Source organism: Danio aesculapii, chromosome 17, assembly GCF_903798145.1.
Source record: "Danio aesculapii chromosome 17, fDanAes4.1, whole genome shotgun sequence".
Taxonomy (NCBI): Eukaryota; Metazoa; Chordata; class Actinopteri; order Cypriniformes; family Danionidae; genus Danio; species Danio aesculapii.
This window is the reverse complement of record NC_079451.1, coordinates 24,183,863-24,211,504: the sequence shown is the minus strand read 5'-3', so window position 1 is coordinate 24,211,504 and position 27,642 is coordinate 24,183,863. Positions and strand designations below refer to the sequence as shown.

At 34.8% G+C, this 27,642-nt stretch overlaps 1 protein-coding gene across 1 annotated transcript in view; it reads left to right on the top strand.

Annotated features, from left to right (window-relative positions):
- The first annotated feature begins 22,358 nt into the window (after positions 1-22,358).
- Positions 22,359-27,642, top strand: part of mdga2a (MAM domain containing glycosylphosphatidylinositol anchor 2a) — a 228,554-nt gene continuing 223,270 nt past the window's right edge. The window contains exon 1 of the mRNA XM_056476965.1: positions 22,359-23,123. Within this exon, the coding sequence (XP_056332940.1) occupies positions 23,051-23,123 (73 nt within the window). The 5' untranslated portion in view covers positions 22,359-23,050. The remainder of the gene's footprint in view (positions 23,124-27,642) is intronic.

The following is a 27,642-nucleotide window of genomic DNA, read 5'->3' as shown; positions in this document are numbered from 1 at the left end:
CTGTCTGGTCTTAGTTATGATTACTTAATTATTAAAGACATAACTGGGACTATTTTTCCACATCATGAATTTCCCTCAATTATTCTGTTTGCATTGATACAATGGCGCACTCTGCTGGAGAGGAAATACTTACCTTATTTTATTGTAAAGTAATGAGTAATTTTTGTGTTGTAAAAGACCCTTAAATATCAGTATCAGTAGTTTTTTGGTGTTTCAGACGACTCTTAGGTTGTGCGATATTGTGAAACATCAATAAATATGAATATTTGATTATCGTGTGGGTTTGCTCCTGGTGCTGGTTTCCCCCACAGTCCAAAGACATGCAGTAAAGGTGAATTGGATAAACTAAATTGGTGTGTGAATTAGGGCTGCACGATACTGGAAAAAACTAACATTGCCATGATTTTTAATTCTGTGATATATATTATGATATGAATAAATTTCACTAGATGTGTTGAATAACTATTTGGAAAGAATTGATCATTTTAGGTTGATAGGGATCATTCTGTAGGGGAGTGCATATGCATAAATATAATAATCTACAAGCATAGATCATTTCAATAGAGAAAAAGATACAAATTAAATAAACATCATTTTATTGTTTTCCGAGGAGTTAAACTTAATTGGTGTATACAGTAATTGAATAATCAAATGTAAAACAATACTGCATAGCATATTTTATAAACAATTCAATAGAATTTAGCCTTATTAATTTGTCAACATCACAAACATTACAATTTCTTAGGTCTGAATGCTTTTAAAACCCTCACACAGTCACAAGCCTCAAAAAACACTTGCGGAATGATAAATTATAATCCAGACTGAACACTGCGCATAATCGTGATGTGACTATTGCGAATGTTCACATTACGATATTGATGCTAAAACGCTATATTGTGCAGCCCTGGTGTGAATGGGAGAATGCATTGGGTGTTTCCCAGCACTGAGGGTTGTACTCTCAGTGCTGTGTTGAGACTGGAAGGATGTCTGATGTGTAAAACAAATGACAGAGTAGTTGGTGGTTCATTCCACTCTGGCAACCTCTGATAAAAACAGAGAAATCGAAGGAAAATGTGAGTGAAAAAAAGTGAGTATAAACAATCATTTTCTAATCTTATTTATTACTGTGATGGTAGTACTGAATTATCAGCGCCCTGTACATTATTGAAATCTGTCACCCGTTGTGCATAGACACCGCACCCACCCCCCCACCGGGTTTTGGCAAGCATATGATCACTACCAGTAAAATTACCGTAATATATAGTAAGTTAGTTAGTAACTTTATTTGTCCCCGCAGGGAAATTGCATTACACTCACAGAGACATCTGCCATTTCACATTTGGCAGTTATATAAATAAATCATTTAAAAAACATGGTACTTCTAAATAAATATTGAGACTCTGAATGCAGAGATGAATGTAAAAACACAAAATAAAGTTCAGTCTACTAGCCATGAACTGCTACTGAGAGAGGAGGAATTTAAAAACTTATTTGCTTGAGGTATAAATGATAATTTTATCCTATTTCTTACGCATCTGGGAAAACAAACATACGACCCGATGGTAACTGTTGATAAAGGATGTCTCTCATCATTGACAATCATGATAGCCTTATTTAGTACTCTTACTTTGTATGTACTATCAATGTGCTTTAATTTTATTCCCAACAGCTGTTGTTTCCACCTTCCCCAGTGACCTCATCTGGGCCTCAGAAGCATTTCCATACCAACAGATCACACAAAATGTTGCAATACTTTTGATAAAAGCACTATAAAACATGGTCAGCGATGTGTTGTCAACATAAAAGACAATGGCTTTTTTTAAGCAGTACGTTTTCTGTTGAAACTTTTTCCTTATACAGTCAGTCCATACAATACATCCCACTGTAAGTTTATTGTCCAACATCACATCCAAATATTTATAATTTGTACTAACTGAATTTGCTGCCCATTAATTAATGTGGAATGACTTTTGCTTTGTGCTCTCTCTCTCTCTCTAAAATCAATAACCATCTCCTTTAGTTTTATGTAATGTAATGTAATGTGTATTTATATAGTGCATTAATCATGTATGGCCACACACCCAAAGCACTTCACAATCATGAGAGGGGGTCTCTCCACTCCACCACCAGTGTGCAGCATCCACTTGGATGATGCGACGGCAACCACATTACAACAGCGCGAGTGCGCTCACCACACACCAGCTATAGGTGTACTGGAGAGATAGAGCCAGTTCAGTGGATGGGGATGATTAGGAGGCCGAGAGGGAATTTAGCCAGAACACCAGGGTTACACCCCTACTCTTTACGAGAAGTGCCATGGGATTTTTAATGACCACAGAGAGTCAAGACCTTGGTTTAATGTCTCAAGCGTGAGGTGGCTGTGGCCATATCACCCTGCAGGAACCCTTTTAGGAAGTATATATAAAATATATTGTGCAGTACTGTCACTGTAAATAATAAAAGGTTTTAAATAGCATGTCAATAGCATTTATAAATAACATTTTGGATTTCCCTACTATTTGTGTTGCACCAGACACTTTTTAAAGATTTTTATTCTTAGATAGAAGTCTGAAAAGTCTATTTTAAGAAATAGAATTATTAGCAAATAATAATAATAATAATAATCAGTTAGACATGATTTCACAAATGTAAAATTACAGGAAACGATCTGTATAAAGTATGATTTAAAACTCTAGCTGTGGTAGACTGCTTGCGGATTTAAAGATGACATTATACTTTTAACTGCACCACCGAGAAAAAAAGAATGGATTGCATTTCTTAAGTCCTAATGTCGCTAGTTAACACATTCAATGCCTTTTTTATTTTTTTTAACACATACCATAATATCTTTGATGTCAGCCTCTACTAAATGGTTGATATGTCGATTTATGGTAAAAGTACTGGAATTAATACATATACTATGAAAAATGAAGTGTTAGACCCAATTTATTTAAAAGCACAATCAAAACAAAACATTTTTGAATATTAAATCATCTTTATGTCTTAAGTATGCCATAAAATATTTCAGATTCTCATTTAACATGTTTTCTTGTTTTTTTAATAATAAAACCAAAATCAAGTGTAGTAGTGCAACAGAATTACATTTTTGTAATGCTGTGTAGTGTAAACCATTATTTAAAACAGTCACTCTTTAAATGACTTTAGCAGTCATTTAAAACAGTCAAAATATGGTCAACCATTTGGTATTGTAGGCTGTTAAAGGGTTTAAAGCAGTATAGATAGAGCATAGATATTTACATTAGATGTCGCCTACCCTGTTGTTGTCTATTGGAAGGAATGCGTCAATAAAGCTGCCGTTTTCGTACAGGGTAGCGCTCCATTGAAATGAATGCAAGACAAAGGTGCAGTGGAGGACTGTGGCCATCCAGAGCCAGAAAAATACACAAATATGCCTATATCTATGATCGGGAGTTTAACCGGTGGTCATTATGCAAATTTTTTTTTTTTAAATTAAGAGAATTATAATTTTCTATCACTTTTCTATATTGATGGAATAGTGAACGCACGGACATTCCTGACAAAGAACGAGTGTTTGTGTGCATGGAAATGTGCTATCCACCCTCCCTGTTAAATTTGATCTAATCCATGTCCTGAAACACCCCGCCCCCTCTCCTGCTTTCACTTCTCATTCTGACGGAGGGAGTGATTAGTTTGTGAATGAGTGTCCGTTATGAACGACTCGTTCACTTAGCCGACAATACTGAAAGTTTCTGGCACCGCAGCATCTCGTTGTCATATTTCATTTACATTGTTTGCTTTATTTATTCAACAAAACTAGCATAAGCTTAGTATTTACTGCAAGCTACTTTGCCTTATGGTGAATGCAGCAAGAGACTGTATCATCATCAATAACACTACTTCTTTAGCACAAAAATTCATAACATACAAAAACGTAAAAAAACGAAATCTTACCTATGAAATGTTCTGCTTTTGTGCTTTGTTTTCTTTGTTTGCTCATTACTACTCTTGTACACAGTGCTAAAGTCCAGCATCTTCACATTGGCACACTGTCTTGACTAGTGCAGCTGAATGATATTTGTCCTGGGAGCACTGTACAAATGTGGCGGTGCTGTTGACGCATGCTCGGGGTCCATATGTGATATCCAGTGTATATATCTATGTAGATAGATAAGAGCTTGTCTATCTGTTAGCAAAATGTCACTGCTTGCAGTGTTTTGAGCCTCTAGAGGGCGCCAATCTGCAATATCTCCTTCTCAGGTTTGCTCCGGCAGTGGGCGATCTGTGTAAACCTGATCATCATCAGTCATTCTTGTGCTGTGTGGCCTAGAGTGGAATATGTTTTTTGTTGCTACCTTTCTTCACCTCTGTTGCTTAGCTCAGTGTTTTATCCTACGGCTACACTGCTTTGGACTTTCTTTCTCTTTAGAGTAGTTTTTTTTTCTGTATTACACTTTTCACACAGACAGAACTAGAAATTTATACTCAGACTCGGAGCCCGTTTCATCTCATTGGATGGCGGAAGTGACTGATCTAGGAGTTTGCAGGTCTCGGTGGCCCTGAGCTCATATTCCACTAGAGGTTTGACCACAGTGGGCTTTAATCATGGGTGTCTGATGTATTTGTGATACATCCAGCTGGTTTATGCCACCAACATTCGGCAGATATCGACTGGATGTCAGAGACTCGCACAGTCCTTGCAAGTAGGTTGCTTGGATTGATATCTCATCTTTTCAGATGTAAGCTGGGTGTCATAGTCAGGAATCCTCTCCACATTTGCTTTCCTGCATTTTTGCATGGGGATCAGCTTTGGAAGAGGTTTTAGTGATGACGTTTTCAGTGGTGTAATTGATGCCTTTGTGATCATGTCTGGGCTTTTTAAACATGTCAGCTCAGAAACTTAGTTATTAAACAATTGAATACATATTATTTATTACAATCTATACCAAATTATAGTCTCCTGAGATCTTTATTCATCTTTGAAACACAAATTAATATATTTTAGATGATGTCCGAGAACTTCCTCATCCTCCATGAATAGCACACGTAAAACTAGATTAAATTTTATTGGAAGAAATAAAATGAAATCACAAATAATAATAATAATGACTTGATAATAATGATAATGAATATAATGAAATTGAAATAATGAATAATGATAATAATAACAATGAATTTTTTCAACAGTTTCTTTTTCTCAGTGTCAGTATAGGGTGCATGTTTATGTATCATGCTCGTTTGCACCACTGGCCTATACCTCAAATGTGCCTGTGCTTTGTTTCAAAGAGAGAAAGTTACATGCAGGACATTTAAGAGGGTATACGTCACTCCACAGGGCTCATGAACATGCACAAAATACTGACATTGAGAAGAAGAAACTGTTGAATAAATTTGTTTTATCTGTGCACACAATAATTCTCATAGATCCTAAATAAATCTTGAACAATGTGTTCAATGTTTTATGGAACTATAAAATTAGCACCATACTCATATAGGGCATCAAAACTTTGGCGTTGCATTTGCACTGTGTCTTATGTACTTAGAGTGATATTGGTTTTAAAAAGTTCAGATTATCAGTTAAGGGTAAAAGGGCAACATAGTAAGTCATGTAAAGTTCATTTTAGTACAATTATGGTTTGTCAGTAATAGATGTTCTTATTCATATAGCATTGTTGTACTACTATATACAGTACATCCTCCTACATTTCTAATACACATACCATTTCTGTACCACTATTTGTTAAACTGTAGCATGTTCATTTGTTACATAATTTTTTATCTTTAAGTTTAAAGGCATAGTTCACCCAAAAATAAAAATTCTGTTTTATTTTACTCACCCTTTACTGGTTTCAAAACTTTAAGAGCTCTTTTCTTCTTTTAAACACAAAAGGAGATATTTAGAAAAAATCTAGAAACCTGTAACTATCAACTTCTATAGTATTTGTTTCCTGCAGTAGAAGTCATCGTTTACAGGTTTTCAACTTTCTTTAAAATGTCTTATTTTTTGTTCAACAGAAGAAAGAAACTATAATTGTTAGAAACCACTTGAGGGTGAGTGAAAATGGAGTAAATACATTTTTTAAGTGCTTATATGCAGCTGTAAACTGAAGAACAGATGATTTAACAGACATTTTCAATACAAACTTGCGCATAAAAAAATCACCAATCATTGAATGTGTCAACATCAGTTTAAAGAAATATTAATATACAGAAATAATTATGAAATTATTTGAAGTCAGATAATCAAATAAGTCCGATAATCTAATAAATGATTTGGTATTAATTTGTACTTGAACAAGTCTTTGACTATCAAAATATGGTCTCAAGACTGAATTCGTGAGTCTCGAGTACTGCAACACTGCATGCATGCTACAGAAAGATTCGTCCTTGTTATCTGTTCTTTTTCCCTTCAAAGATCATGAGTAAAAGTAGTATCTTTTCTCTTTGTGACACAATGGCATAGGTCAGTGTTGCCATCTTGTATACAAACCAACGTGTAACAATGAGCGTATACAGGCTATTGTTTTCTACTTTTAGAGCACACAAGTAAGCGCACACTGTTTATTGGTGCTAAACCATGTGTTTGCATCTTCGAGCGGCAGCTGTATACCTCTGTTGCTAGGTAACAACTATGAAGGACACGGTGGGAAAATGGATAGAGCTCGCGTATTGTTGTTCTTTTGTCATCTTTGAGTTCTTTACCAGAGTCTATAGAAAGTACTGAAAAAGTCAGTTACTGCAGAAGTTAGTTTCTGTGGAGACAAGGAGAAACTACAGTATCTACACTTGTTTGGATGAGCATTAAGGGAGCAAACACAATATTTCATTAGGCACTGTTCCATTTATATGACTTTGTGCAACTGTATGTTCACTTCAGAAATGAACTGTATTGGGCTTCACTTGAGTTGTACTGCAAACCGCACTTTTTAGGTGGACTCAAGGTCAGTGTTTTTCAGGTCAAGAACAGTGTTTTTGTTACTCAAACAATCCAAACTCTAACCTCAACAAACCCTGGCTCAACAAAAGCTCTGTTTTATAGATTAAGGCAGCTGCACTGATAAAAATGCAATTACATCACTTGCTGAACTAGCCTCTGCTGATTTTATTCACTATTTAGTCTATCTGGCAGATGCTTTTATTTGAAGTAAGTTAATGTGCATTTATGTCATTCATTTTTATTAGTTCATGCATATGTTAATTTATCTACAAATAATATAATCTTAACTTTGTTAGTTCCATGGACATCCATCTCTATTTACACCCATATGTATTTATTTATTTTAATTATAAACTTTTAATTTTGTGAAATGTTTTCGCTTTGTATTTATATACATACGTACTGTATTTGTAAATATAAATGTGTGGGAACTGTTAAAGAACTAATACTTATAACATATAATACTTGTAATAACATAAAGTCATAAATTATTAACGTATTAGGGTTTTCACAGCAATGCCATTGAAGAACAACTTTGTGTTGCCTGAACCGTTGTTTTTAAATTGCCATTGATGATTCCATCAATAAACCTTTAGACATCTAAAGGTAAATAAAATAAAAAAAAGTTTCTTAATAATTCCAGCAAACAAACCAGCTCAAATGAAACAAGTTTCCTCCGGGCGCTCCGGTTTCCCCCACAGTTCAAAGACATGCGGTACAGGTGAATTGGGCTGGCTAAATTGTCCATAGTGTATGAGTGCAGTTCTTAGTGCGTAGTGTATGATTGCAGCTGGAAGGGCATCTGCTGTGTAAAACGTGCTGGATAAGTTGGCAGCTCTTTCCGCTGTGGCGACCCCGAATTAATAAAGGGACTAAGCCGAAAATGAATGAATAAAATAAGATGAACTAAAATAAAAATAAATTAAATAAGAATAAGAGCGCAAAGTGTGGCTTGTGCAACATTTTGTGCAAATAAGACAGGACAAAAAACAGTAACACCAACCAGTACACTACGTTGTTCGTTGTGCAAATATTGGAGCACGTATAAATGCTGTACATATAAATATTTGGCATTGAGATAGAAATAGAATATAAAGAAATTATATTAAAATAATTTTGATGAATTCGGATGAACTCCCTCATTCAACATCGACTTGTTCAAAGAAAAATACTAAAAAGAAAAAAAAATACCAAAAAACATCCTTAAAACAGACCAAATGCCTTTAATAGTTCAATCAGAATATTATCAATCTATGAGAACAGTGTGTGTTTGCAGTCTTTGTTAAATACTTTGTTTGTCTTATTATTGAATCAGTATGGTGAATCAGTAATGTATGGAACTGAAGATGTTACCAGTGATTCAGTTACTTCAGCTGCTGTCCACTTCATGGCTTGGTTTGTCGCGGCTCATCTGGCTTCGGTTTGTTTTTGTTCAGCTTAGTTTGCATTTCCAGTGGAGGTGGTACTGTAACAGTATTAACGCTTTAGAGAACCCCCCCCCCCCACCACAAAATTGAGCCATACAGAACCGAACCATGCAATGGAAAAGCACCTTTACATTTTGCCAAGTAGATTTAGCATATTCCTGCTTCTAAAATGTCTTAAGCCTGGTCCTTTCACTAAACATAACCATAATCATGTCTTATCCATAAAGAGGAGAATAACTGGTTATTAAATCAGTGTAAAGCCCCAAAACTTAACTTTACTTTAAATGTAAACCTCCCAATCTCTCAGATCAGGCAGATTTCAGGTTATCCTAAAGATCAGTAAAGATGTTGTTCCAGCAGCATATTCTGCTTGGTAAAACCATAAACACCCAAAGGGAAAATGAAAATTTGCTCACTATTTACTCACCCTTAAGTGTGGTTCCACACCTTTATGATCTTCTTTCTTCTGTTGAACATAAAAGAAAATATTTTTGAAAGGCCTGTAACCATTGACTTCCTACTTGTTTTTCATACTGTGAAAGGAAATCAATGCTTACAGATTTGCAGCTTTCTTCCAAATATCTTCTTTTGTGTTTAGCAGAATAAAGAAACTCATAATTGGAACCACTTGAGGGAGAGAAAATGGTGAGTAAATTGTCATTTGCTGTAGAACTATGCCTTCAAATATTGAATTACTTTCAAACTGAATGATAAGTCTAATATGACATACCTGTATGAATGCGAGACAGGAATAGTGTAAAGTATTTATCAGAGAATCTGATTAGACAGCTGCACACAGGAGGCAGACCTTCACAAAGAACAAACTACCCATATAGAGTGTGATTTACCTGTGAGATTGACAAATATGTGTTTTTCAATACTGGAAAATGCTACTGCTTTTGATTTGTGAAGGCAAAGATAACATTAAATTACTATGATCATGAAGAAAATATGACATTTGTGTCACATTGTTTATGCATGAATGATTATCCACACTGAGCTCATAAGTATTCATGTTTGAAGCAAAGTGTGTTTCTTCCAAACATGCATTTACTTACATTTGCATAGACCTTGAAACATGCAGTATTGACATATTGACAACATCTAAAACATTTACATATGACTTGACAAACGTGCCTTCATGGAATGGATCCAGATTGTATTTTTAGTGATTGGACCAAAATCCCTTTAAGGCAGAGGTGTCAAACCTAATTCCTTGAAGGCTGCAGCACTGCACATTTTAGTTCCAACCCTAATTAAACACCCCTGATTAAACTAATTAAGTCCTTCAGGCTCATTTAAAGCCTACAGGTAAGTGTGTTGGAGCAGGGTTGGAACTAAACTGTGCAGGACTGCGGCCCTCCTGGAACTGAGTTTGACACCCCTGCTTTAAGGCAAGTCATTTTGCTTGGTGGCCATCTTTGAAATGTCTCTCGGGAAGTATGCTCAGGCATTCTGTCTGAATGGGGAAGCATCAAATTTTCCAAAACTGTTTGCCAAGCTTACGAATACATTACATATTTGGAACCACCAATAAAATTAAACAACTGATAAGTTTCATTTATAAACATTCGAATCAAACAAAGTATTTTTTCAGGTTGCTAATGTGCATGCGCATTCGAAAGGAACGAGATCACAACACCAACCTCATTTAGGGTTGTTCTACACATGATCATCCTCTGAATAATGCTTCATCAGATCGTGCTACACTTCTTAAGTAATTCACAACTTGGTTCACAACTTGATGGCACATCTCATCCAGAAATGACAGCGACTCTTTGTTTACAAGTTTGTGGGCATTAGAGTTGTTGCTGCTGTCATGTGATGTGCGTTTGACATGACAGACTGCACATTGTGTTTGTTTTATACAGATTACAAAACCAAAAAGCTTTTGTTTTCAAGTACACTTGGTTCATTTAAAATGACAGAGATCAAACTTTATTTGGATATATTTCCTATGTCTGTGAAGCAAGTATTCGCTGAGATTCCAGTGTGTTTGTTGACCTCAAAACCTGTCGTAAAAGGTCACGTCTGGTCCGAGCTTCTCCCTCAGAGAATCATCAGTCTATAGTGATTGATGATTGGCTCCTGTACTAGTAGGCGGGGCTTCATTCGCCATATTGACCTTTACACTTTTCCCCATTCAAAACTATATCAAAACTGTATGTGTATTCTGTAGTCTTTGTCTGTATCTCACATATAACTATTGTAATCTGCTATGTACAGTCGGAGTGCCAAACACTTTGCCATTGCAACCAAAACCACAGTTATCTTGTGCATTTCAATCTATTACATTTTTACTGTAAAATAGTCATATGTTGGTTGGGAAGTAAAACATTTGAATCATTTAAGGGCGAAATAATAAAAGTGCAATGAAACATTGTGAAGAATATAGCAGGAAGTTCTTAAAACATGGAGTCACATGGAATAAAATCAGTCATACAAATGGTGTGTTTAAAAAGATAATGCTGATTATTTAAATAATGTTTTTTATTATTATTTTTAACTATTTAATTTGTATGTTGTCTATTGTTTAATACCCAGTCTAACTTTCCTGTTGCTTGTTTTAAAAAAAGCCTTTGGTTTTACTTTTCTTTCTCCATTTTACTTCTCAATGTAACGGGTTAAATCACTAAAGACACTTACAAGGTAGCTGAGAAATGTTGACAGGAAACAGGGTCATTTCTTTCCGTGTGCTGAATAGCAAACAGCACTTTTAAAATAGCAAAAATTATATAAAATGTGTCTTCCATTGTATTTTGCAGCTGTTTCATTTACATTTGCTCATTGACCTTGTTACTGGCTTAACATTTTGTCACTGGCCTTGTCCTCAATTTGCAGTTTAGCGGAATAATGTGTTTCAATGCCAAGTGGTAATACACGTCTTCCATCACATATCAGGAGATTTTGTTGGGTTCGTGTTTATGTTAAGTATTGTGCAAATTCTATGGTGCAAAATGTTTAGGGACTGAGAAAATGCACCTCTGTCGCAATAATTTTGATGACAGAAGGGTGAAATATAGTAGTCAGCATTTGGAGAGGATCAAAAAGGTTTTTCAGTATTGTCCTTAAACAAGATTAGTGTTGTTCAGTAGATTTAGGACAACTTTGAACCAACTTTGAACCACAAAAAACCAAATATAATGATATTGGCTGCATGGTGGTGCAGTGAGTAGCCTGTTTCTGTGTGGAGTTTGCATGTTCTCCCCATGTTCGCGTGGATTTCCTCCAGGTGCTCCGGTTTCCCCCACAAATCCAATGACATGTGGTACAGGTGAATTGGGTAAGCTAAATTGTCCGTAGTGTATGTGTGTGAATGAGTGTGTAAGGATATTTCCGAGTGATGGGTTGTAGCTGGAAGGGCATCCACTGCGTAAAACATATGCTGGATAAGTTGCCGATTCATTCCACTGTGGCGACCCCAGATTAATAAAGGGACTAAGCTGAAAAGAAAATGAATGAATGAATATAATGATATTTAAATGCCACAGAATTTACTGCTGACTTGCTTTAAAAAAAGGTAAATACAGAAAGTAAAACGCAGGTGCATGGTAATCAGCCGAAGCAGCAAGCTGTGTTAAGCTGTCCGTGAAGCATGAGATTAAAGGGAGAAGCCATGTGCTGTTTTCTCCTTTGTTTCACTCTGTTGCACCTTCACCTTCATGTTGTTTCTTGTGCGGCCCACAGTTGAGAATGAAATAAGTGAGATTCAGTGTTATGCATCCTGCACATTGAATGCTTAAATTATTCATGTGCTTTTAGAACTGTATCTATTTATGCTGCCTGAAACACCATTTAAAACTTTGAAGTTGCTATGAGTTTTTAATGTATATTTTTGCTGCATTTATTAGTACATTTACAGTGGGTATGGTAGGTATGGTCTTTTTTTGTAATATCGCAGCCATTTGCTAAAATTATTTAAGTTTTTTTCCTCATTAATGTACACACAGCACCCTATATTGACAGAAAACGACAGTATTGTTGACATAAAAAAAAACAAAACTGAAATGTCACATAGTCCTAAGTATTCAGACCCTGAAAAATTTAAGGGGCGTCTAATTACTTTCCGTATACACTGTATAATCTTTATTAACATGAAAGGGAAGAAGGTCACAAACATTTAAATTGGTTGTACATTTCTACATTAAAACCTTCTGTGACAGAAGCTTGTGCTCCAAATAATCAAATCAAAGGTGCTCTCTGGATTGTTTGGAAAGGTTGAATATTCATATTTTAAATGCAGTAGTCGTCAGTTTATTGCATAGAGTAATCATTAAAGAGACCTCAATGTATTGTCAGGAGCTACAGTATTTATTTTGTTTTTCTGTACAGTATGTTTTAAGACTCTCAACTGACTTGCACTGTATGTACCAGGTGAAACATGATAAGTGTTGACTTTCTCTGATCATGTACCAGCTAACAACCTTATTTAATGTTCTACTGGAGAAAAATGAGACTTACATCTTGGATCGGCTGAAGATGATTAAATTTACAGCATCAACATCATGTTTCATTATTGGGTTAATAATAACTTTACTCTTATGTACTGTTGGGGATTTTGGTGAATTTGGCCATAACCTTTTCAGTGTTTCAGCTACAGTAGCAGAATAATTTTTGGTGACAAATCTTATAGACATATCTTATATATATTATATCATAATCTTATATTTTGAGAAAATGCTTTGAATCTAAAAAACCCTCAACGGTACACTCTGGGCAAATTTACTACCCTTTTGTATCCAGTCCACAATTAGTTTTTATATTGAAAATACATCATTTTGTGTGTTTTTTTCACCAAATCAGTGACATCATTTATGAATTTGGCAATTAAAGAGTGAAAATCCTGTCATTTTCTAAACAGTTTAGTAGTTTTGATCAGGACTGAGGTTGATTAACAGATTTAAGCAAAAAAAAAACAAATAAATAATAAAATAAAGAAATAAAAAATATATTTATCTGATGCATTTTACAACAGTTTAATTTAGTGGATGTGTTCATCCCTTACATAACATAAGGGTAGGAAGTTTGAACAGTGCACAAGGGTTAATATGTGAAATATTATTACAATAAAATAACTATTTAAATATATTTGTTCTGTCAGAAAATGCAGAAAAAGAAAAAAAAGAAAGAGCCTTTTTTCAGTCTTCACTGTCAAGTAATCATTCAGAAGTCTATACTGATTTCAGTCAATCAATCAATCAATCAATCAATCAATCAATCAATCAATCAATCAATCAATCAATCAATCAATCAATCAATCAATCAATCAATCCTTTTTGTTAATAAGGGAAAACTGGTATAATATTCTGACAGTATGATAACCTTGGATAAAAATAGCACGGTTTCACGGTATCACGGTATTGTAATTACTGCTCTAAAATAGGTTCCTTTTAAATGTCTGAGTAAAAAACAACAACTTTTTTCCCCATTGAACACAAAATATTGTATATTAAGAAACATTTCAAATATTTTGGACCAGTAGCTTCTGATGAGAAGATTCCATTTTTATTGGAGGTACTGTTGCCCTAAAAAAAACAAAATAAAATAGTTGTGAAAAACAACAAAACATAATAAACCAAAACAAATCGAACACATGCCTTAGGAGCGGTAAAACAGACAATTTTGGCGGTTTTAAAACCTTGACTTTTTCAAACTGCAGTAACCTTGAAACCGGTTATCGTCCCATGCCTAATTGTCACCATCATTACTCTAGTCCAGGGGTCTCAAACAAGCGGCCCTTTAGTTGGTGGCCCCCGCTTTAATTTGAAAGTTTAATGTCAGTGCAGCCCTCGAGTTTGATATTTATGGAATTTTTCAATGTTGTATGCGAAGCTGAACGAATCCACCAATCACGGTGGGGTATATGGCTCTCGGGGGCGGGACATCAGGCTGGCCTTGACGCAGGCAGATAAACATTTGTGAAAGTTACAGCAGCATTGCCATGGAGTGTTTTCCTCTGTGCCAGCTGGCTGCCTCGTTTCTATTGGGCACACGCGGACATCCGTCCCAGCGCGCTTAATTCACAACACTTTCATTCACAAGTTGCTGCCCAGCGGGACATTATACATAGATAAATGTATATAAATCAGTGCTTAATTTGAGCAGAATTTTGCCGGATCTTGTTCGGGAAATGTCAGATATTCGTGTTTTGCTTTCCGGTATTTTTTTTATTGATTTTTCAATAACTTGTGCGTGGTGAATACCTGCATGTGTGTGTGCGTGTGTGTGTGTGTGTGTGAGTGAGAGCGAAAGAGAGAGAGCGAGTGTGTGTGTGTGTGAATGCGAAGGTTGTGCGAACTGTGTGATTGCGCACACATGACGGTAGTCACCATGCGCAAGTTAGCAATATTTTCAACCAATCATCTTTCTTATTCTTACAATCACTCTCATTGGTCGGTGGTTATTGTTTCGCACATGAGCAGTGAAAATAAATAATGTCATTGTGGCCTACCTAAATAATATCCATATTTTCAAAATTGCAAAGAGGCAATTAAGCTTATTTTCATTTCTTTAAAACCATCAGTAAATCTGATAATGAGCCTGATCAAACTAGATCTCGAGAAGCTGGAACTGTGTCCCTGCATCAGGATAGTGTGTAACAGGAGCAACGCGAGTCAAGTCAGCCACAGAACATGACAGAGGAGCTACTGTGGGCTCTTCTTGAAGATTAGACAGAGTGAGTTATTTAATTACTATTTTTCGCTTGGAAGTAAACTGAAATGGCACTTAGAGAGTTAATGTGAGGTCTCTTTCTCTCTCTGAAAAATTAAATCAAAGTGATGTGTACACGACAGGATAAAAGAAAAGTAAGGAACTCAGTGCCACCTAATGTAGTTATCTGCAGTCACATCTCGACACCCGTCCATCGGTAATATAGTCACACCGTTATTTGTGGGTCATTTGCATCACTCCTTGCATTGTATTTGCATTGCCTCACACAATAAACATGTACATATATTTCTACATGATGTAAAAGTAGTCAAAACAAATGACAACAACACAGTATTTCTTCTTTTCCTGTAACAACAGCACAGCGGATAACAGTAAATCTAATTATTATTATTATTATTATTATTATTATTACTATTATTATATTATTATTACTATTACTATTATTATTATTATTATTATTTATTACTGATTGATTTACTTTCTCATTCATTTTAATTGGTTTGTTTATCCATTCATTCATTTTCTTTTTGGCTTAGTGCCTTTATTAATTTGGGGTCGCCACAGCAGAATGAACCGCCAACTTATGCAGCACGTTTTACACAGCGGATGCCCTTACAGCCGCAACCCATCTCTGGGAAACTCCCACACACTCATTCACACACATACACTACGGACAATTTAGCTTACCTAATTCACCCGTACCGCATGTCTTTGGACTGTGGGGGAAACCGGAGCACCCGGAGGAAACCCACACGAACGCAGGGAGAACATGCAAACTCCACACAGAAACGCCAACTGATCCAGCCGAGGCTTGAACCAGCAACCTTCTTGCTGTGAGGCGACAGCACTACCTACTGCGCCACTGCGTCGCCTAATTGGTTTTGATCTTACTTTGTGTTAAAAAATTCCAATCTTCTCTTTATTTGTATTTTTTAAACACAAAAAACACAAAATAATACAATTAATTTCTTGTGAAAAACCTGATGCAGCCCAGCCTCACCCAGGCTATGCCTCCAGCGGCCCCCTGGTAAATTGAGTTTGAGACCCCTGCTCTAGTCTTTACGCAGTCTAATGATTCTAATATGTTGATTTAGTGCTCAAGAAGCATATTATCTACTTTTTTAACATTTTAAACATATTAAATGCTGAAAAATATATTTTACATCAATGCTTATCATTTCCAAGGATACTTTGATGAATAGAAAATCCAAAAAGAACAAATAGATGATCAGTTTTAACCAACTCAATACATCCTTGCCAAGTAAAAGTCTCTTCAAATCTCAATGGCCCTAAACCTTTATTGAGTGTACTATATATCCAATCCAAGCATTTATCCACCACCACCATTATCAATGCAGAGCATTTCAATTATTTCTTTTTATTTTTGCAGTCCAGCAGCAAGGTCATCCATGTAAAGTGAATAAATATGAATAAAGACCTTTTATTTGCTATGTCAGGTTAATATGCGGACTTCAGTTTAAATCCAGACACCCAACAGACACGACAGCTGCACGTGTGGTGTAGTGGCCCATGTTATTGGTTAATTAGGGTGTGTTAGAAACCCGTGCTTGTCAGAGAGTGCAGGCAAATTAGCGCCGGGTTAAAATTAGCCTTCGCAGTGGTGAACTGAGATTGACGAGACAGAAGCTCGCCAGAATCCTCGGAGCTGTCCAGGTCATTATGCTGCATCGCTAGCTTCGTTCCTCCAACAGCGGCAGGTTCTCATAGCTGTCGGTTAATGTTGAGCGCTTCTGTGGTCTGTGAAGCTGAGCAACCTTGACACGATGAAGCGAATGGATGCAAACGGATTTGAGATATAGATCAGAGCATTTCACTTTTAAATGGGGTTTGCATGTACATACAGCAAGCCTCTCCTTTTTAACCTAATTTTAATTAACACTTATTTGCTCTAGCATCTGAAAGGATAAGTAGTGAGCTGATGTACATGAATGAGAGGTTAGACCTTGATGTAAGAACATTACAGTCTCCGTGCAGCTCGTGCTTTTTAGATTCATTTGGATGGTTTTAATTGACTGCATCAAATCTAAATGAAGAAACTTAAAAGGTAATGTGTGTAACATGTTTAAATTACATTATACTGTTACATTTATTATCCCTTTTGAAGATTTATGTAATATTTCAGCTATTCATTGTGTATTATCGGTGGACTATATTCACTGAGTGAATATAAAGAGTATCAAAAACGTGAAAAGCTGAAAAGATTTTCTGAAGTTAAAAGTTGTATTCAATGCATAGAGCACCTTGAGAATACTGTTAAAACAAGCCTCTATCACTTTACAAAACGGTCTATTAGTTGACGGTAATGCATTAACTAACTTTGGTTAAAGGGCTAGTTCACCCAAAAAATGTTTGAAATTCTTCCATTCATCACAAAGGCAGATGAAGGAATTTTGGAAAAAGCAGCCATTAACTAGTATTTCATGTTCCTAATGGATGTCAATGGGTTTTTATTGTATCCAACGTTCTTCAAAACATCTTATTTGGTGTTCAACAGAAGAAAGAAATTCATAAACAATTAGAATCACTTTAAGTAAATGGTGAAAAAAATCATTTTGGGGTGCACTATCCCTTTAACATTAGTTAATAAATATAATATAGCTAATCACTTTTAATAAATGTTAGCTCATTTCCATGAAGTAATTTTTACCAATACATTATTAAATTTATTTGTTCGTTATATACATTGTATTTGTTATCTGGTAAGCTATAGATGTGTTAAGGAACTACAAATCCTGTCATGCACCACACACGCACACCTGTTTCCAGAACTCTGATGATTACATGCACACAGCTGTAACGCTTCATGGACTGATTACATGGACTGATCACCACATAAACACTAGTTCAGTATGAAGTCGTTAATGTTGACGTGATGTGTTGAGGTAATATTTGTTTGTGCTGAAGTTTCTTTGTTTTTTGACCACAACCTTGTTATATCGTTGACCCTGTTTAATCGCCTGTTTTGACGATTGCATGCTTCTGACTACATTCTTGGATTGTGCTTTTTGTACTAGCTTCAAATAATCTTATTAAACTGTGATTGGATCTTTAGCCCTGTTGTCCCTCGCCTTGATCCTTGCATGTGACACACACATATATATTTAATTTAAATTGTATGATCTACAGTACCTACTAGTATTTAACTAAACATTGCTAATACCAATGTAAGTAAACAACAGTAGATGTCTTGTTACAATCTATATAACATATCTATACAACAGAGGTAGAAGTTCCTATATTTATAACCATGTTCATGCGTTTATTTTTTTATTTCCTTTACTTGAGTACTAAAATAATATATCTTTTAATTAAATTATTTCTTTATTTTTGAATTACAGAAAAATTTTAGAGGTGATGAAGAACCTTACAATAAAGACTTATTAACATATCATCTTACGAACACAGACTGGAAACACAGTGAACATAATTTTAAAGCTTGAAGTCAGTTTGATTTATTTTTTTTAAAATAAAAAATAACAATAATTTACTTTTATTTAGCAAAAATGCATGAAACTGATCAAAAGTGGATAATATACTCTTTTTAAATATTTATGGAGATTCAAACTTTTAGTACATTTTCTAAAGGAATATTAAAATAACAGTTGGTTCACTGTTGATGGTGTTGATAATAATAATAATAATAATAATAAATAATAATAAATACTAATAATAATAATACGTGCATCTTGAGCACAAAATTACCATATTCGAATTATTTCTGAAGGACCAAGCTACACTTAAAACATGGTAGATGAAAAGAAAATCAGCTTTACCATTTTTAATTAATTTTTTTATATAGTACAATATGGTATTTTAAATTATACTAAGATTTTTTACTATTTTTACTCTATTTTTGATCAAATACATTCAACCTCTTTGAGCATAACTTACAAGAACCTTAAAAAGTTCAATAGACCCATAACCTCTATGTTGGTTTTTATTCAAATTGGGTAGAATTTTTGATTCCTGGCCAGTTTAAACTGTTTCTATAATTTCTAGGTCTTGTTCATTCCTGTTTGCCTGTTCATTTGGGTATGATTTTACAAGTACAAATGCCATAGAGTTGGTATTCAAATAAAAGAGCAGTAAAAATAAGGAACACTGGGCACGTCGAGTGCGTAAATGTGATAAGAAATGAATTTGCATTAATTTAAGCAGCTCTGTGATTCCAAATATCCTCAACAAATTTCTCTGAGTTCCTGACAGGGGCTTCATCAAGTCTTCTATTGATTTTTGGATTTGCACACAACATCTAAGTGCTGAACGGTGTTATGTTTGTGTAATGGAGCAAAGCTGGGTCATCAGTTACAGTACGTTGGCTGTCATTCCTAAACACATCTTCTTTAGGAATTGAACATCTTTATGGTCAATAAGTTCTAAGACTAATAATCGGCATGCTGTTCTTTCATTATGTATGTATAGTTTCAATCACTCCAAAAGAGCAGTGCAATAAATCAGTAGTCTACAGGATTTTTTTTTTTTTTTTGGCTCGATAGGGTATGTGTGTTTGTTGTGTTGTGCACAAAACTTTTTAAATGCCCTCTGGAAGTCAACAGCAGTAATCATTACATTAAACAGCATTTGTAATATGACTTGCATGTTAAATGTTCTGTAAATGTGCCTGTTTCTGAGAATGTCATAAGAACATTTTCTGACATTTCTAGTTATTAGAACTTCCCTATCATGCTAATAATATTCAGCTGCAGCTCTTGAATGTTAAGTAGCAGATTATGGTTATATTATGGTTACTATCATTATTTCCCCAGTCACTTTAGTTTAATCATTGCACGCTGTATTGCATGTCTCTTTGGGTTTTTATGTAACTCTAATATTTTTTCTTATTCCAGAAGATGGCAGTATATGTACCATGGTCAATTTGAAAAATCCAGATTTTGGAATTCTCTGTTTAGTAATTTTATAAAAAAATTTGTAGTGAACGGTTTTGTTGTGATTTACATTTATAAATCAGGTTTCTAAATTGTACAGCCATGTAACATGATAATATTCTTCAAATATGCGTAATCAGCTACATTATATAATATATTTATTTTTATTATTTGATTTTGAGTGATGCATGAACAAGACTTTGATCAAAAAGGTTCATGTGAGTCATTTGGGTGCAAAATAGGCCTTGTACAAAGGTATGTTGTATGTACTGCATATGCATTTATACACATTTAGATTTATTACTATTAAGAGTTAGGGTAGGACAGGTTAGGGTAATTAGGCAAATCATTGTATGATTATATATATATATATATATATATATATATATATATATATATATATATATATATATATATATATATATATATATATATATATATATATATATATATATATATATATATATATATATATTGTATATATATATATATTGTATATATATGTGTGTATATATATAAGATAGCATTTCTCTGACTCGTGTGTTGGCTCAGTAATTTTACTTTTATAGTGACTAATAAGTTCTTTTCATTGCTTTTAGAGTAAAATAACTGAACATAAACAGGAGGCTGAGAAAAAATGCTCACTTTAGAAGAAAATGTCAGATGGCATTTAGAGGTTTTTGCATTTAAACTTATCTGATATATATGGAAAAGAGGAAAGTCTTATTTGTTTTATTTCAGCTAAAATAAAAGCAGTTTTTAATTTGTTAAAAACCATTTTAAGGTCAAAATTATATAAAATTATATATTATATATTATTATATTATATATTATGTTATTATATATTATATTAAATATTTGTTCAATAGTCTACAGAACAAACCATTGTTATAAAATTACTTGCCTAATTACCCTGTCCTGCCCAGTTAACCTAATTAAAAGAATCAGTTATTAGAAATGAGTTATTAAAACTATTATGTTTACAAATGTGTGGAAAAAATCTTCTCTCCGTTAAACAGAAATTGTGTAAAAAAATAAACGGGGGGAGGGGGCTAATTATTCAGGGGACTAATAATTCTGACTTCAACTGTGTATATTTAATAAGAGCTGTGTGGGTCAGATTTACTTCTGGAGGGAAAACATATAAAATAAATAAATAAATCGATGACACGTAAACAGATGCTAATTTTCAGGATAAAGAGTGATTTGGAGTGGATGAAATATAAAGAGTGCTCGGGCACTAATAATAATAAGATGGATGGATGGATGGATGGATGGATAATTGATTATTATTATTTATTATTATTAGTAGGAGAACCATGCATTAAACATTTTTACAGTGCTCAGCATATATAAGTACACCCCTCACGAATCTGTCTAAATTCATATTTTTAATAGGAAGCTATACAATATTATATTTGTGCATATACATTAAATTAGTCAGTACTGAAGCCAAATCTGGAGCTTATCTAACTAAATAACTTACCAAACCGATCCAAAAACTAGTACCCCAAATGTATATGTTATAGAAAAATATTAAATACAAATTTAAAAGAGGAAAAATCAAGAAAAGCAAGATAGTTGAAAAATTTAGTTGAAATGTTGTAGGTTGTTTGCTTAAATTTAATTGTATTATCTTTAAATTTCTAAATATGTTTGGTGACTAAAATATTATTTTAATAAATATATCTGTTTAATAAATCTGTTTTGTTTAAATGCACCAAAATGCATTGCCTATATTCACTGATTATAAATATTCATTTTCAAAATGGGCTGTATTCGGTTATGCTGAGCACTGTAATTAATAGTAAAATATTGCATGAATGTAATCACTATATGCCCATTCTCACAATTTCCAATGCAAACAATATAGTATATCTTAGCCTGTTTATTATACAGTCTTCTAGATTAGTTATGATTTTAGTATCATTGATTATTGGACCAGTGGTGATGAATACATCATGTGACCTTTATACCACCTGTGTCATCATCAATACATTTTTACAGTTCTATTATCTCAAATATATTGGCATATTAACAATATGTGATTTAATAAAACGTTTAACAGTACAGCATCCCAGCCACTCACACTGTTGCGGTCGAGCTGTTGGTGATGGAAGAAAAAAATCATTCATTTTATAGTTACTAAGTCGATATGGGAGTTGGATGCGCGGCGAAATCAATAGCATCTACATCATCTTCCGTTTTTCAATGAGAGAAAACGGCAAACGCACGAACGAACGTCAGAATGCATGTATACCACTTAGACTGGCGGCCTTTAATTTATAATGAAGTTCACGTTGCTCTGCTGCGAACGTTCTCCGCGCGAGAGTGTTTCTCATACAAATGAGCCCCGCGCGCGCACACTCGCTCACTCACGCGCTCTTTGACGTAGTCAGCCAGCTGGGCTCCGGCGTTCCAGCGCAGTACGTATGGCGCAGCGTGCCCGAGCACTCTTCACATTTCATCCACTCTAAATCACGCTTTATCCCGAAAATAGGCATCTGTTTACGTGTCATCGATTTATTTATTTATTTTATATGTTTTTTCCCCTCCAGAAGTAAATCTGACCCACACAGCTCTTATGAAATAACGGATTCATCTTTTTTCCATCCTCTTTCCGCTGGAGACGAAGAACCACAGTGTTTCAGCTTTCTCGGCGTGCCTTTTTACCTCACCGGCATCCTGTAATCACGAAGAGGATGTGAGCGGCGATTATTGTTCATTTTTCGCATTAAATTCCGCAGTCTTATCTTTTGGGAACGTCGACGAGGTGGATGCCAGCGCGCGTAACCGATTAATAGCGCGCGTGTTTCCCGTGGCGCTGTCATTTACTTTCGCCAGTCGCGTCGGTGCTTAATGCCGGCGGAGGTGCGAGGAGGAGACCGGCTCTGAAGGTTTCATACTCGTCCTCCTCATCTGTCACGGCTTTATTTCTCCGCCTGGACCAATTTAGAGAAAACATCTGCATTGAATTGGCAAGAAATGACTGGTGAGGCTTCTCTGACTGACACTACTTCAGCTGTTTCTTGATGATACGGTCACGCGAGGTGGGAGATTTGGACTGCACGTACTGCCTTCAACTGTTCGCCGCCTAAAGAGCTGGATATGTGCAGACTAACGTGAAGATGGATATTATCTGGGCTCTCCTGTGGTTATTGGCCGCACTGTTTGAAGGTGTTTTTTGCCAGGGAGTTTACGGTAAGACAAACAGACGTAATTACAATAGCTTTACAGAGCTGTCGTGACCTTGCGAGGTGGATGCTGGATGTGGATGTTCATTCTCAATGATGTCCGGTGTATTGTAGGCCTTACAGCACACATGTCAATTGACAGTTCCAGCGTTACAGGTGCACTGTGGGGCATCGGTAGCCTGTGGCCACAGTCTGTCTCAGACTGGGTTTATGTATGTAGATATGGCTGCCTTCTCGGTGAAATATGTTGACGTACAGTACGTGATTGCTGTTGTTGGTGGAATCTTCGTCAAAATGTAAAGATCTGTGGTAAAGATTACAGCAAATATAGGGAGCTAGTTGTCACATTGGGAAGTTGTCACAAGTGGTACACTGTAGGGGAGATTGGTGACTGATTTTTATACATTCTTAACTGCAAATGGTGTTGAATTATATAATGTTGATGTGCTTGTACATTTGAGATGCTATAATGCCTATGTTTATTGAACTGGCTGATCCAATTAGCTGATAATGGCGCAGGTGGTGAAATGGAACGGCCCATAACGACTTAAAGTTAATCAAAATTGGCCTTTCCTGCAACTCTGGCTATTAATAATGTAAAGACTGAGCACAGTTTAACTAATACAGAACACTTGAGAATACACACACACACACACACACACACGCACACACACGCGCACACACACACACAAACACACACGCACACACACACACTCACTAACACACACGCAATACAGTAAGCATTGAACACTGAATACATTGGATATTGCAAATGAACAGCAACAAACTCTGTAGTCTCACTATGGATTGCCAGTTCAAACTTTTTTACATTATTTTACAGTAGAATATTTAAAATACTAATTTCATACTGTGTAGTTATAAAGAAAATGTCATCTATGTCTTCTAGAAACATTACGTAGATCATGTATTAGAATGTAAGATGTATAGTATCGTATCATATTGGATAATAATTTATCTAATAATATTGTATACTTGCTTGCTTACTCCCAGGGCCGTTTATATCAACGTTTATATTTAGCTGCACCATGTTAGTGTTTCTTTCTAATAATCAAATTTTTACGAGGTGAGTCATTAGCCCAATGCTCAACCCCCAACCTGGGGGACCAGGACATACACTACAAACAATTTAGCCTACCCAATTCACCAGTAGCGCATGTCTTTGGACTTGTGGAGGAAGCCAGAGCACCCGGAGGAAACCCATGTGAACACGGGGAGAACATGCAAACTCCACACAGAAATGCCAACTGACCCAGCCGAGGCTCGAACCAGTGACCTTCTTGCTGTAAGGCGATTGTGCTACCCAATGCGCCACCATGAAAATTGTATATATTTTTTAAAAATGAAACAAAATGTAGAAAAATGTAAATGTATTAATTTATTGTACAAGTATACATGTTACCATATTGCCTATCACTTTTAACATTATTCATATTAGTGTTTTAATAGTATCATGTTAGTTGTAATGCAATATATTTTTTACAGCAGTTAACTATGGTGTAACATACTAATTAACAGCAAGTAAATACAAACATTTTTAGTATTTTTGAATTTTCTATGTTTATCTACTGCTTGTACAGTGACTATAAGTATTTCAAATCAAAATACCTTAATATAAAAAAAGTTTTCTTTCTCTAGTTCTCTGAACAGTATAATTTATTGACTTTTGTTCCTCTTGCTAAATCCTATCTACATTTATTCTGTTCACTAGCTTTTTGCAATGGTTTGAATTGACATTCAGATATGCATGGGAAAAATTATTCAGAAAAATTGTGTGACAATTAACCTGTCCTTCCTAATGTTTCAATGTCATTTCATTTATTCACATGATATTTTCATGCTGGAGGACTAAGTGACAGTGCCATTTTATATTTGTTTACTATGCTGTCAGTGTCAATCAAGGAAATAGTTTTCATAGTTGTCAGTGTTTCAGTTTAAAAAAGAGCTATGAAGGCATTTCAAACACTTGTTATGATGTGTGATTCACAGTTACAATCTATTTGATGTGAGATTGTTAAATTCCCTTTGACAGAATTTTATGTAGGTTAAGCTGCTCATGTCAACCATTTATTCTGTCGTAGAAACCTACAGTATTAGACCTGGTTCAGCGTCCTACTGCCTGCAGAATATTGCAAAAGCTGGGTCATAATGGGATGAAGGCGATACCCATAAAACATTGGCTGGGAGACCTTTTTATTATACGTCACATGGATTACAAGGACAGATTTACTGTTATTTAATGGAAGACTGTTTGGATTAGTAAAATAAAAATAAGGGCAAGAATCAGGTTGGTTGCGCTCATTGGACAGCGATGGCCTATTATTTATTAAAGCTTTTTTTAAACCATGGTTATCCATTTATTTTATAATTGACCGTGTTGCAATAATAGGCAGTTAGTAATGACACGATTCTTTTCAGATTACATGAATGTCTTACATTCATCTTGGCTTAAAGCCATTTGTCAGTGTTACTCACTGGATGTGATAATCTGGGTTCTGTGATATTTCCAGCAGTTGACATTCAGTGGTCAAGTGGTGCAATTATGTTCACTGTTTCACAGTGTGTTGGCTTGCTTTCTGTTTGTAAGTGGCGTATGAACAATAGTTGATTCCTGTGTAATGACCTGTGCAAATGTGGGATTGTTGTGGGCTGTACTACACTTTTAGGAGCTGGTTGCTGGTTCATGTTTACTTCACTCTTTGATGAATCATAAGATTTCTGAACATTTATGATATCTGAACCTATAGAATGGACCACACACAGTATGTTAACTTGATTCACACATTCATGATATCATTATAAGTCTTAATAGTTGTTTATTGTAATCATTAGAAGTATTTAATGATAGTCAAAAAAAGAAGAAAATTACCATAATTGTGAAGTGTTTCATAATCATTTTATTAATGTTTTATATTTAGTTTTTTCTTTGCAAGGTTGGAAACTATTGAACAGCTTGAGAATTCTTATTACATATGTGTAGGAATGAAACATCTCTTTCAGCTAATTGGTCAACCAAAGCTTAAACTAAAATGTTATCTGTTCGGTTGTTCCTTAGTCTGTGCAAAAGAAAATGAAGAATGTATTATTGATGCATTTAAAAGGATAGCTCACCCAAAAATGCAAGTTTACTCAGTATAGTCTCTTCATCAAGTGGTTCCAAACTAATAAAGTTTCGTTGTTCTGATGAACACACACTAAAAAGATTTTTCAAGGAAAGTTGAAGACCTTTAACCAGACTTTCGTACTATGGAAGTCAACGGGGATGACCCAATTAGTTTTTTTTCTATGAAGGCTGAGTCATTTGACTTTAAGTATTTATCGATACAGCAACCCAATCCGATACTTCTACAATACATAAAAAAGAATAAAGAACAGCTAAGAAACAGATCCATGATGTTCCTTATTTTTATTTAATTTATCTTATTTTAACATCTATAATTTTATTTATAATTGTTAACAAACAGTGCACTTCTGTGAGGTAGCTTCAACAATCAAGTAATAAAAAAAAACAAAAAAATAATGAGAATATATATATTCAGTACATCGGGCCCAATTTCCAATCACTTGATCAGATCAGGACATTCCTAGAAGTCAATGGTTACAGGCTTTTCAAAATATTATCCTTTGTGTTCAACTAAAGAAAACTCTCATAAAGGTTTGAATGGGTGAGTAAAGGATGACAGAATTTCCATTTTTGGGTGAACTATCCCTTTAATCTTTTACTCAACAAAGACCCAAACAATTGATGACTGAGGATCAATAAAAACTGATTTGATCTTTGTTTGACCAGTCAGCTGAAAGGGGTGTTTTCTGTACAGTAAAGTATATACAGTAGAGATCAAATATTCAAACTTTGTATTTAATATTTACCTATGAATTACACTTTCTTCTTGATTTTTTTTTTTTTGTCTACCTTCAATATTGAATAAAGCAAATTGAAAGTCTGATTTCTAAATTAGATCTTTATAAAGACAAACTAATAATGGTTGTAGTTTCTCTTCACCTTTGCAGATGTTTTATAATGCCTTCCACATCTGAGTGAACTTTAAAAATAATGGTGTATATAGTAAATTTTAAATCACAATCTGTTTTGGTAAAGTGAATAAATGTGCCTTGATTTTGATTGGTATTACTGTACTTCATAAGATGGTACATGGTGGTCATACTGTTTGACTGGGAAACAGAAGTAGTGGTAAGCCACATTCATATTTCTAGTCAAGGTGAAAATCAGCCTTCCAATATCATCATGACTATGTAATTAGCATGTAAGTTGGCAACACTACGTTGACAATTTAATATGGTGCCCAGCACTGTCAGATGTTAAATTCAAGCATTTCAAATTGGGGCAGCACATATTGTTTCCAGTCTTATGTTCTGGCATTGAGGATTTAAAAAAATACTGCATGTGTGCATCATTTTCATGAACTCTTTGTCATAACTCATCTTGTGAGGTATGTCCTGCCACACCTTTAGCTCTTTTAAGTTTTGTTTCTAGCTTAGTTAATTTT